We start from the raw sequence: 12,486 nt of genomic DNA on the forward strand, positions 1-12,486 counted from the left end.
TGCATACCTATATTATTAATATATATAATCATAAGCTTCGATTCCAGCAATAAAATTACTGGTAAATAACTTTTCCCAAAAATGGCCTATTCTCCGATAAAATCAGCCCAGACTTCTCCCAGATACATAAAATGGACCACTCTCTCGAAATTATATTCCCTCGATTCATTAGATATGACAGTAAACTGTCCTGTATTTCCAAATATCATGTACTTTGACTTCTCCTGGTTTATTTCTAGGTCACAATATTTTGCCTTTTTACAACATTTCTTAATTATTTTCTTGTTTTCGTTAGAACGGTAAGATCATCAGCAAACGCCAGACATTGATGTTCATTGTTGAAGATGGTTCCGGCTGTTTTAACTTTCCTATTTCTGATTATTATTTTCAATACCAAATTAAAAAGCACCATGGATAAAAGATCTCCTTGTCTAAGACCTCTCTTCACTTTAAATTCATCCGATAAGAATCCTCTCCATACTATACGATTTCGTCTGCTATTCAGAGTCATTCTTACTAATCTAATCAGTTTTGCGGATATGCACAAGAAGCTCAATGCTTTATACATTTTATTCCTTCTTATCCTATATACACGTTTAAAATCTATGAACAACGCATGAAGGGATACCTTACGTTCATAGCAGGTAGTCTGGATTTCTTTTAGTGTAAAAATCTGATCTGTCACTTATCTGTTAACTCTAAAACTGGCCTGATATTCACCTAGTTTATTTTCATCAAATCTGTTGAGTCTTTCTCTTAGCATGCTGACTAATACCTTGTAACAAGTATCCAACAGATCAACAGAAATATATCCTCCTTTTTGTATATGAGGCATAATACAGCTTCGGTTCAATCTTTGGGCATATCTTCCTCTTCCCATATCCTCTTAATAAGGCTTTACATTCTTTTTTGTAGTTGTTCCTCTCCATTTTTTAGCATTTCCGCAGCTATTTCGTTTTCTCCCGGTCTTTTGTTATTTCTGCGCCCTAAGGATCAAGTGTCCTATTTATTTTATAGTCTTACTTCAGTGCATGCAACGATATAAAAAATATATAGTAATTCAAAACAAACCTATATACAAAATAATGAATTTAATAGAAAAAAAATTAGGATTAACTTATATAAGTGAAGATGTCAATGCTTACCATTATCATTTAATTGCAACTGCCATATGCAAACTTGAGCATTAGATCCTAGAGTAATCAGTTGATCTTGTAAGATGTTTATGAGCAATATGGGGGCAGGTACTCGGACTATTCTCGCAAATTTATTGTCTAATTTTGATTCCCGTGGATAAAACCGTAGTTCTTCTCCATTATCTAAAATACTATAACAACCCATAACCATATATTCCCGCCACCAGAGTAATCCACCAGCAACAATAAAATCCTTTTCCTGCGTTTCGTTCCCGAACAACTTCCATCTTCTTGATATGACAGAATAATGAGCTAATCCCGTTCTTCCTGAAAAATAAAAATTATTTTTAATAATTTTTTTTTTTTTATTAGAAATAACCCGCATCAACCATAAAAGGTTATTAGCGGTGGTACAATTACGATACATATTAAATTGATATAAACTATGAACTATAGAGATTTTACAAAGTTGGTTTTAAATTGTTCATAACGTAGCACTCATATTTGGTTATACAATTTAGTTTCCTTTAAAAACCTAATGATTTTGTTACACTCCGCACTGTCTAACGCACACTTTATGTCACTTGGTAGTCCAGAAGTTTGTCTTTCCAGATGATATAATGGACAGTCTATAACAATGTGACTTACAGTTATATTGGTGTCACAGGCGTAGCACATTCTAGGAGGTTCCTTCCTTAGTAGGTGTTCGTGCGTCAGTCTGGTATGCCCTATTCTGATACGATGTAGTACAACCTGGTCCCTTCGTTTTACTAAATTTGGTGTTTTCGCAGTTAGATCTGGGTTTACTTGCCGCAATTTATTGTTTGGTAAGAGTTGCCATCTTTGTAACCATAAGTTCTTTGTGTACTCATTGATGCATTTTTTCATATCAGAGTGAGGAATTTGGTTAGTTCTATATTCGGATCTCTTCATTTTACAAGCTTCTTTAGCCATTTTATCTGCAATTTCATTTCCTGGTATCCCCACATGAGATGGTATCCACACAATATGTACTTGTTTATGGTTATTTTGTAGAGCCACAAGGTCTTTTTTAATTTGTTCTAGGAACGGATGATTCGGATATATTTTCTGAATGCCCTGAACTGCACTTAAGGAATCGGTGAATATTACTGCCATGTCTTCAGGTCGATTAAGAGTTTGTTCCACTGCCTTGGATATTGCAAAAAGTTCGGCGGAATATATTGAGTAGTCCTTAGGTAGTGGAAATTTGCGCACAGAATCATCTGTGACAATGGCAGATCCCACTGTTTCAAATTCGGGGGTTTTTGATGCATCGGTGTACACTAGTTGACAGGATGGATATTTATTTTTAATATTGTAGAAGTATTGGAGAAAAAGAGATGAAGGGGTGTTGTCCTTAGTATAAGTGGACAGATCTGTATTACAATACGGAATTTGTATAGTCCAAGGGGGAGTATAATCAAAGCTGGTATGCATAATACTCGGAAATGTGAAGTTGCTAATTCTTTTGCTAAATGATGGTCGAAGATTAGGATTTTGAATGTAATTAGAATGGTAATGTGTGGAAAAGGCATAGGGGTAGGCTGGGTTGTTTGGATTAGTTGATAGCTTGCTTGCGTATTGTAGACTTAGACGTAATCTTCTAATCGAGAGTGGCGACTCATTTGCTTCTACATAAAGACTTTCAACTGGACTGGTCCTGTAGGCTCCTAGAGCTAGTCTTAGTGCGGTATTTTGTACAATATCTAATTTTTTTAATGTTGAATCCTTAGCTGAATTATATATAATTGATCCATAATCTAATTTACTGCGGATTAAGGATATATAAATATTGAGTAACTGTGTCGTGTCTGCGCCCCAGTTATGATTTGCTAGTACTTTAAGAATATTTATGTGCTGTAAACATGATTTTTTAAGTACTTCGATGTGTTTGTTCCAAGTAAGTTTTGAATCAAAAATCATACCTAGGAATCTAAGTTCCTCAACATTTTCTAAAACTTGATCATACAGTGTTAATTTTGGAATATTTGCAACATTTTGATGTTTTCGAGAAAAGCACATTACTTTGGTTTTAACCGTAGAAAATTTTAGTCCTGTTGTTTTAGACCATTTTTGTAGGGAATTAATAGAAAGTTGAATAATATTTGATGCCATACTAAGATTCTTATGAGAAGTATAAATTACAAGGTCATCTGCATATAGGATTGCTTTAACAGGGTTTCGGACACTGCTCACGATATCGTTAATTGCAACCAGAAAGAGTGTTGCACTTAGTGTAGATCCTTGGGGTATGCCATTTTCTTGAGTATGGTATTCTGAAAATTCCTGGTTTGATTTAACTCTGAAATTTCTGTCATCTAGAAAATTTTTGACGAATGCTAGAAAATTTCCATCTATGCCCCAATGCTGTAATTTAACAATAATGTCATATTTCCATAAAGTATCATAAGCTTTAATTATATCAAAGAAGACAGCTATAACTTGTCGATTAGTTGCAAATGCCTCATTAACTGCAGACTCTAGTGACACTAAATTGTCAGTTGTGCTTCTGTTTTTCCTAAAGCCGCTTTGCTGATGAACTATTAGATCTTTTGATTCTAAGAAAAATTGCAACCGTCTATTTATAATTTTTTCTAGTAATTTGCTTAAGGAAGATGTTAAAGATATTGGTCTATAAGATTCTGGATTTGACTTGTTTTTATTAGGTTTCAAAAGAGGAATTATTGTAGCGGTACTCCACGATTTAGGAAATTGTTTGGTGGAAAATAAAAAGTTGTATATATCTAAGAGTAGATGCTTTGCAGCTAAAGGAAGATTAATTAAAAAACAATTTGGAATTTCATCTGATCCAGGGCTACAGTTTTTAAGTCCTTGTAGTGCTTCATTTAGCTCTTGCATACTTATTGCAACATTTAGCGGGCTGACGGAATCTGTAATCTTGACCTCCTTTTCTATTTTCTTTTTGTTTTTGACAAATAATGGGTCATGCACGGAATCACTTGAATATGTCTGGAATGAGTTCGCTAAAGCATTGGCTATTTGACTGTTATTTGTAATTAGGTTTCCCTCAATGTCAAGAGAGTTAATTTTGTTGCTGTATGAAATTCCTTTAATTCTACGGATTTTATTCCAGATCTCTGATGCCGGAGTATCGTCGGTTATCGTGGAAACATAATCTTGCCATGATTCACGTTTACTTTTCTTAATTATGTACCTTGCGTAGGCTCTGTGTTTTTTAAAATTAGATAAGTTTTCCGGTGTATGATGTTTTTTTAATACATTAAATGCATGCTTAAATACTTTGTTTAAGTGCCTTTTCACATTGTTTGTTCCACCAAGGTACTGAATGTTTACGTTTTGATTTTGCTGTTTTGCCTATAATAATTGTGGCTACTTCTGTTAACATTGAGGTAAATTTATCTGTAACGGAATTTATGTTATCTCCTATTGTTCCAAAATTAGGCAGGTAGTCTTCAATAAGTTGTTGGTAAGCTATCCAATTTGCATCTTTAGTTTTCCATGTTTCTGAAAAATTTATGTTTGTTTTTGTGGTATTATTGTTTCTTATTATTATACGCCAGTGGTCGCTATCGTAGGTATGATTTAATACTTCCCAGTTTAGACTAGGAGCTAGGGAACTTTCACATATAGTCAGATCAATAGCAGAATGGTTGCCTGTAACAGAGTTAAACCGAGTTTTTTCTCCTGTATTTAATAGTACAAAATCTGTTTCATTAAGAAATTTTTCTATTTGTTCTCCTCTTTTATCTGTGGAATGGCATCCCCAGGAAATGCTGTGAGAGTTGAAGTCACCTAGAATAAGTCTAGGTTTTGGAATTTGCTCTATTAAATGCTCCAGATCTCTCGAGACAAAATCCACATCCGATGGGATATAAACATTGCACACAAAGAGCTGTGTTGGACATTGAACTTATATTGCTACGGCTTCTAAAGCAGAATGTAAGGGAAACTCCTCTGATTCTAAATTAGAATTAACATATATTGATACTCCACCGCTTGCTTTGTTGGCGTAGTTTCTGATTTTGTGGTAGGAATCGAAATGTTTTAAGTTATATTTTTTGTTGTTTTTAAAATTTGTTTCTTGTAGGCATATAATTTGTGGGTTTGTTTCTTTTATTAGGAGTTGAAGTGTTTCGATGTGTGTAAATAATCCTTGTATATTCCACTGAATAATATCCATTTATTGTTAATATTTATTTTATTGATTTTTGTTTTTAATTGAGGTTTTCTTGGGAAACATCTGTATCTTCGGAGTTATCATTTTCAGTTTGGTCTAGATTTAGTTGACGACGTATTTTCTTCCTTATTCGTGTAATTCTAGATTTAATGCGTCTGTCTTCGAGTTTGGGGTAGATTTCTGTTAGCATTACTAATAGTCCTGTTATGTTTTTCGTGTATTCTTGTGCGATACTTAATGGATTGGGGGAACCATGTGCATCATCCAGAAAGCTTACTAACTCTGTATAGTTTAATTCAAACTGGGTTGAAGCTTCATCAATAAATTCCTTTGCAGGTTGGATAAGTGATTCAGTAGAAACTGTTTCTCCACTTTTTGTATCAGATTTAGTGACTCTTGGCTTTTTTGTTGATCTTGCTTTAGGTTTTGGAAAATCTATTTCTGTGTTTTCACTAGGTGGAGACGATATTTCAGAATGAGAACGTTTCGGTATAGTAGTTTCTGTAGGGAGTTCTTGGGAATCCATTACTTCACGAGTGTTTTCTGTTTGATTCTGAACAGAGTCATTGTTGTTTTCAGCTGTTGCATTAAAGGTAGAAATAGAGTCTTGGTCAGTTTGGGATGTAGGTATGGACGGGTTTGGTTGGATGGCCATATTGGTACATGTTGAGGCGATATGACCAGATTGATGACAGAGATAGCAGGTGAGTCCATCAGCAAGATAGATTCGGTACGATGTATTATCGAAGTCAATGAGAATTGATTCATCAGGAATAACAAGATTGTCGTCAGGTGTATAGTACACCTGTCTACGGAAGCTTAATACGTGACTATATTGAGGGTCTTGAATTCCCGCTCTTAAGAAAGTCATCGGTGAAATAAGATGAAAGCCATTTTCAGCAAGATATCTTTCAACGATGTGATGAGGAATAGACGGACAGACACTAGATAACAGTAACCTTTTAGCAGGAGTGACTAGTCTTCTCGCTCTAATAACATTATCTCCTATTTTTATACCTCCGTGGTCTGTTAAAAAAGTATCAACAACTTCTTTGCTGGAGAGGTAGATGCAGATTCTGGCGTTAGAAATTCTTGACGAAAAAAGTACATTTTTGGGCTGTACTAGTGATCCTACTGCTGTAACGTAGTCTTCTAATTTTAGTGTGTCAACTGCTGGGATAATAACGGCTTGGTCTTTCAAAGGGAATGTAGCTGCTTTTTGTTTGGTAATTGTAGAATAAGATGGTGTTTGTTGATCGGGTAACATTGGAGGACCCCTGTAGTCAGAAGTACCAGCCATCGGTAAAATTGTTAAATACTTTTAATTTTTAATTTTCTTGTTTCGTTTCATTATATTTTAATGGGTCAGTACGACTCTGTTAATTGCAAAGTCTTTAACTTATCGAAGATATTAAAGGCAAAAACAAGTTTTTGTTAATCACCTTTGAATTTACAAAACTGTATGGCTGTATTGAAATTTGTTATTCTGTAAGATTTTGATGAAACCGTAAAAATATTGATAAAAGTACTTACGGCAATCAAATCACCACTAATAACCAAACTACTGATTATGTTTCTTATAATTAATTTAAAGATTTACTATAGTAAAACAATGGAAAACTTCGAGACTAAATTTCGGTGTGCTTAATCTACTAAGTTCAGGACCGCACTCATTTTTAATAATCCGATAACCTTCTTAACGGTTATCTTTATCAAGATTATGTATTATAAAAATATGGTATATATTGTTTACTCTAAGGTTTAATATGTAATTAAGGTTAGGTAAGGTTCTGAGGATTGCAACTCCCAACGTCGCACAGTTCCAAATGGTGAAAACGTGGTCATAAGGTTAAATAAAAAATCCCTATTTAGGGATTTTCATGTTTACAGTTGTTTTCTCATACTATCGTAGAGTCGTAATACGCAGTTATAAGGATCATACCGGATCCTTTCTTATTCATAGCTCAGGGACAAGTGAGCAATCTTCTGACTTTATTTGACCAGCAGGGTGAAATGAAAAAAACGCGTAGGTATATTAAAAACGCTGTAAAACGTTTTGTAGTTGATCAATTTTATCGCTATAAAGTAGATTCTCCTTCTTCAAGTATGTATTAATATAAGACAAAAGTTTGCTAAAGATTTGATAACAATAAATGCATAAAATTTGTTAATGAATAAACAGTAAAAGTATACTTGAAATAATCAAAATTTCGTAAAAATGCATTTAACAAGTACATAAAATTCTTTATTTGTTTCTATGTAAGAAATATAATATTACCTGCTATGGCAATACTGAGACCTTCTGCATCGATGGCTGAGTATCTGATAGGCCAGTTAGTAGAATAATACGTGGAAGGAACAGGAATAACAAGCCACTGACGCCCTTCAGCTAGTGTTGTGGAAAGAGAGAAACTACTGTTATCTCCAAACAAGTCTTCCTTCTTTGATCTTCCCGAAAAAACCCTGATGAATGTATTGGCTGAATTGACATACAGTTTATCTTCACCTTGGAGGTAGAGATGACTTTGATGGCTCTATAAGAAATAAACCCAATTTGATGATGGTATCTCAGTCATCATGTCACTAACTAATTGGTTTTGGCCAACAGCCAAATTACATAAAAGCAATGTGTTTTAGCGACGAAAGTACTTTTTCCCTCGATGGAAACGTTAACAGAGACAATGTGAGGTATTGGAGTGACACAAATCATCACGTCTTTCGTGAAAACATACTTAATTTCCAGAAAAAGTAAATGTTTGGACAGGTATTTTGGGAAACTACACAGTTGGACCTGTTTTCCTCTTTCGAAGCTAACTTAACCGTGAAGTGTTACAAAACACAATTGAGCCGTTAATTCTTGAAATTATTGTGCAGTAAGATGTTACCTAGATGAGGAATATCCTGTTAGATGAATTGGACGAAGAGGTCCGATAGAATGGCCAGCTCGCTCAACGGACCATATATCATTAGATTTTTTTCTGTGAGAGTAATTGAAATCTAAGATTTACGCTACAGGTCACGACAGTGTCGACATTTTGAATTGCTGAAGAATGTAGGGCAATTTCCTCCGGCAATTTTGAACCAATACGATAAGAGTTTAGCAACAGGATGCATTACTGTCAGGAAATAGATGGAACGCATTTTGAATACTTAATATAAGAACTGGTTCTTAAATATTTATTAATTAAATGCGAAACTACCATTTTAGTATTTATTTAATTTACTCATCAAAATCAGCTTAAACCAAAACAAAATTAGTATGATAGAATAGGTATTTTCAATACCTTTCAAACGAGATATCACTTGCCATAAGGTCCCATTTTAAATTATTATTTATATTTATTTTAAATTACAGTGGCTCTGTAACGTCATCTGTGGCTACTACATCACCTTTTATGATTAGTTGAGAAGCCTGAGAAAAAATAGTCGAAGACTTCTACAAAAGCTTGTACAGCTCGCAAAGCCAGCCTAATGAATCAACAAAGGAGAACGTCAAAAGAAAAATAAAAAACGTGAGATCAGAAGTACTTCCAAATATAAAGGGATTCGAAATAGAAAGAGCTTTAAAAGAACTAAAAAATAATAAAGCTCCAGGACAGGACGGTATAATTGCCGAGCTCTTGAAAACAAGCAAAACAGTAACAATCCCTATACTAACAGAGCTATTTAATAAATGTCTCCATAATAGCAAAATCCCTAAAGACTGGAACGAAAGTCTAGTAATACTTTTACACAAAAAAAGGGACAAATGTGACCTACAGAATTATAGACCGATACCGTTGCTCAGTCAAGTATACAAACTATTTATGAGAATTATTAACAACCGATTGACCTAAAAAATGGACAATTACCAACCAGTGGAACAGGCTGGCTTCCGTAAAGGATATAGTACATCAGACCATCTGCTGACAATGAGAACATTGAGAGAAGGCAAATGAATACCAACTACCCGTATTTCTTGACTTCGTAGACTATGAAAAGGCGTTTGATAGTATCGAGACGTGGGCCATAGAACAAGCTATTAATAATTGTAGAATAGATTCGAGATATAGACAACTAATACATAATATATATGAAAATGCAACTATGATAGTACAACTAGACGAAAATACAAATCCCATCCCTATTAAGAGAGGCGTGAGATAAGGAGACGTAATATCGCCAAAGCTTTTCAACCTAGCACTAGAAGACGTCTTCAAGACGACAAATTGGCCAACCTATGGCATTAATGTTAATGGCAAGAAGCTAAACCACCTCAGATTCGCTGACGACATTGTGATTATAGCGAGCTTATTCGAGGAACTGCAAATTATGATGGAGGAACTCGCAGGCAGCTCTTAATACGTCGGCCTGAAAATGAACATGAAGAAAACAAAAATAATGACAAACACAGATGACCCCAGACGTATACCTATAAATGGCAGTGAGACAGAAACAGTCCAGGAATATATCTACCTAGGCCAAATCCTGGACAAAGAGAACCAAAGTGTGGAAATTATTAGGAGTGCAAGACTAGCATGGGCAGGATTTGGAAAACTTGGTTGGATACTTAAGAACCGCAAAATACCTCTATATTTGAGGACCAAAGTGTTCATCCAGTGCATCCTTCCTATCATGACATATGGATGTCAAATCTGGACCCTAACCAAGGCCAATATGAATAAACTAGCCACAACAGAAAGAGCTATGGAACGAGCAATGTTAGGTGTACGACTGTCAGATAAAAAGAGGAACGACTGGGTAAGATTAAAAACAAAAGTCGAGGACATAACAACAAAAGATGCCAAACTTAAATGGAGCTTCGCAGGCCACACTGCTAGACAAAAAGATCAACGTTGGAATGCAACGATACAACATTGGGGACCTTACCAAAGTAAACGACCGAGAGGAAGACCACAGATGAGGTGGGTTGATGATATTAAAAGAGTAGCCGGAACGAATTGGAAATATGTTGCTCAGGATAGAGACCGATTGAAGGAGTTGGGAGAGGCCTATGTCCAAACGTGGACGATAGAAGGCTAAGAAGAAGAAGAAGAAGAAGAAGAAGAAGAAGAATAAGAAGAAGAGAAGCCTACGTCTGTTTATTTCCTCCATCCAAACTTCACTATTCTGAGTAAAACCGTTTAAAAGATACGAGGGGGGTCGGAATTTTTTGCTAGCACTATAAATATTAAACAAAAATGTCTACTTTTGAATAATTCAAAACTGTGTTTTTCCTATCTTGCCTCTCAAGTTTTATTAGAGTAGTATGGACAGGCACTTTACAAAAGAAAAGCAAGAAAATAGTCTAAACTAAAAGGTTAAATGATTCTAATATGAACCCCCAAATACATAGTAAATAAGTAAAATATTAACTTACCATGCAGGGATTAATCGCCAAGGCACTTTTAACAAAATCGAGCTGAATTAAACTTGTCGGGGTAGTGACATTGCCCTCAGAATCTTTCTGTCCACAATGCTTCCTTACCATCCACAATTGATAACCTTCTGTTGAAAATTCCATGCAAGCAACTTGTAAAGGGTTGCTTCTCTCTAAATCAATATTTAAACCATAATCCCACCCTAAGGAACACATCAAAAGTGCTCCAAAAGTTGACCACATGGCTATACCGCCTTTTGACCAAGATGCAACTAAGGCACAACCGTCGGGTGTCCAAAGGACCCTTTCAACAGCACCTGAAATGTTTTGAAGTTTTTATTTGTCATGTTCAATAACTGGCCATGTTAATATTGTGGCCATAGATTGTGTATACTTGTCTTCTTTGAGTGCAGTCTCCATTAATAGAGGTTAGAAATTACTCTGGCAAAATTTCCTGTCTTCTGATGCTTGTGTAAGTTCGAGAGTCTAGCCCAGTACATTGTCTTTATTTGAGTTTCTCAGCAAGGGCAGCTTTTTTTATTTTTTGGTCGTTACAGATAGAAAACACAAACCATGGTTATCAACAAGGATCCAGATAAAAAATGAAGATATTGAACAAGTGGACAAAAGGAAATACTTAGGAGTCTGGATTACGGAAGATCTAAATCCGAAATCAGAAATTCGATCAAGAATAAAGCAAACAAGAGTAGCCTTTTTTGGAGATGAAGAAATTTCTGAGTAACCAAATACCCAATTTGCAAATAAGATATCGGATGGTAAAATGTTATATCTAGAGAAAGCTGGAAGCTTTTGAAATGTGGCTTTTTAGGAATATTTTGAAAATACCATGGACCGATCATATTACGAACAAAATGGTGTTGTCCAGAATCAGAACAGACAGATAATTTTTGACCACCATTAAAGGCACAAGAAAGCATATTTGGGGCACATACTTAGAAATCCACAAGGAAAAAGTTTTCCTGTAGTTGGCTGTATACCATGTAATACAAAAAATAGTAAATCCTTTATAAAAGGTATATATTTAAAATCCTTAAAAAGGGCTACATCACAATCACATAACTAGTTTTCGACTGGTTTACCAGTCATCATCAGTGCTTACCTAAAATGAATATAACCTGATAAAATAATGCAAAGGTATTGAAATTTTGACTATGGTTAAAAAAGCTGTCGGTTATACTCACGTGAAGTTTACATGCTAACCACCAAGATATAGTTTAACAAAAATATATGGGTCAAAGCCCTGTATAAGTGGTTCGTTAAGGAAACATCAGTTAAAAATGCCAATTAAAGCATGGATGTTTAAACTATTTTAATATTATGCCCTAGGTAACATCTGAGCTGTGATGTGACTTGATTACATGGTGAAAGTCTGGTAGCAAATGACAATGAAATAGGTGGAGACCTCAGAACGATGACAAGACAGAAATGACAGTTCCACAGGAAGTTGAAAAATTAGCCTGTCATATTTAAAGACTATAGTTTACAACTTGTTAAAATTAGAAATGATGTAACAACACACTCCATTGTGAAAATTATCATTTGAAATTCAGTAAACTAAATGTTGTTAAAAATGTATTTGCGTATACTGTTAGTGGAGATGGATAGGCAACCCACATTACACTAATGTTAATACATATTCGATAACTGAAATCAGTAAAAACATCTTTTTGTCAAAAAACCTAAGATTTAAAAAAGCAATTTTGTGTTAAATTAAAGTTATGGAATTTATTTAACTTATTGACAGCTGTTGGGATTTGTGTAAATTTAAAAGAAATCACAATGGGGGTGAC

General features: G+C 34.8%; 1 protein-coding gene across 1 annotated transcript in view; it reads right to left on the bottom strand.

The window, feature by feature from the left end:
* The window catches only part of LOC126880388 (guanine nucleotide exchange factor subunit Rich), a 109,419-nt gene that overhangs the window by 67,050 nt on the left and 29,883 nt on the right, over positions 1 to 12,486 (bottom strand). The window contains exons 5-7 of the mRNA XM_050644223.1: positions 10,676 to 10,992; positions 7,595 to 7,850; positions 1,146 to 1,463 (exon numbers count right to left, since the gene is read on the bottom strand). Of these exons, the coding sequence (XP_050500180.1) occupies positions 1,146 to 1,463; positions 7,595 to 7,850; positions 10,676 to 10,992 (891 nt within the window). The remainder of the gene's footprint in view (positions 1 to 1,145; positions 1,464 to 7,594; positions 7,851 to 10,675; positions 10,993 to 12,486) is intronic.

Source organism: Diabrotica virgifera, chromosome 2, assembly GCF_917563875.1.
Source record: "Diabrotica virgifera virgifera chromosome 2, PGI_DIABVI_V3a".
Lineage (NCBI taxonomy): Eukaryota > Metazoa > Arthropoda > Insecta > Coleoptera > Chrysomelidae > Diabrotica > Diabrotica virgifera.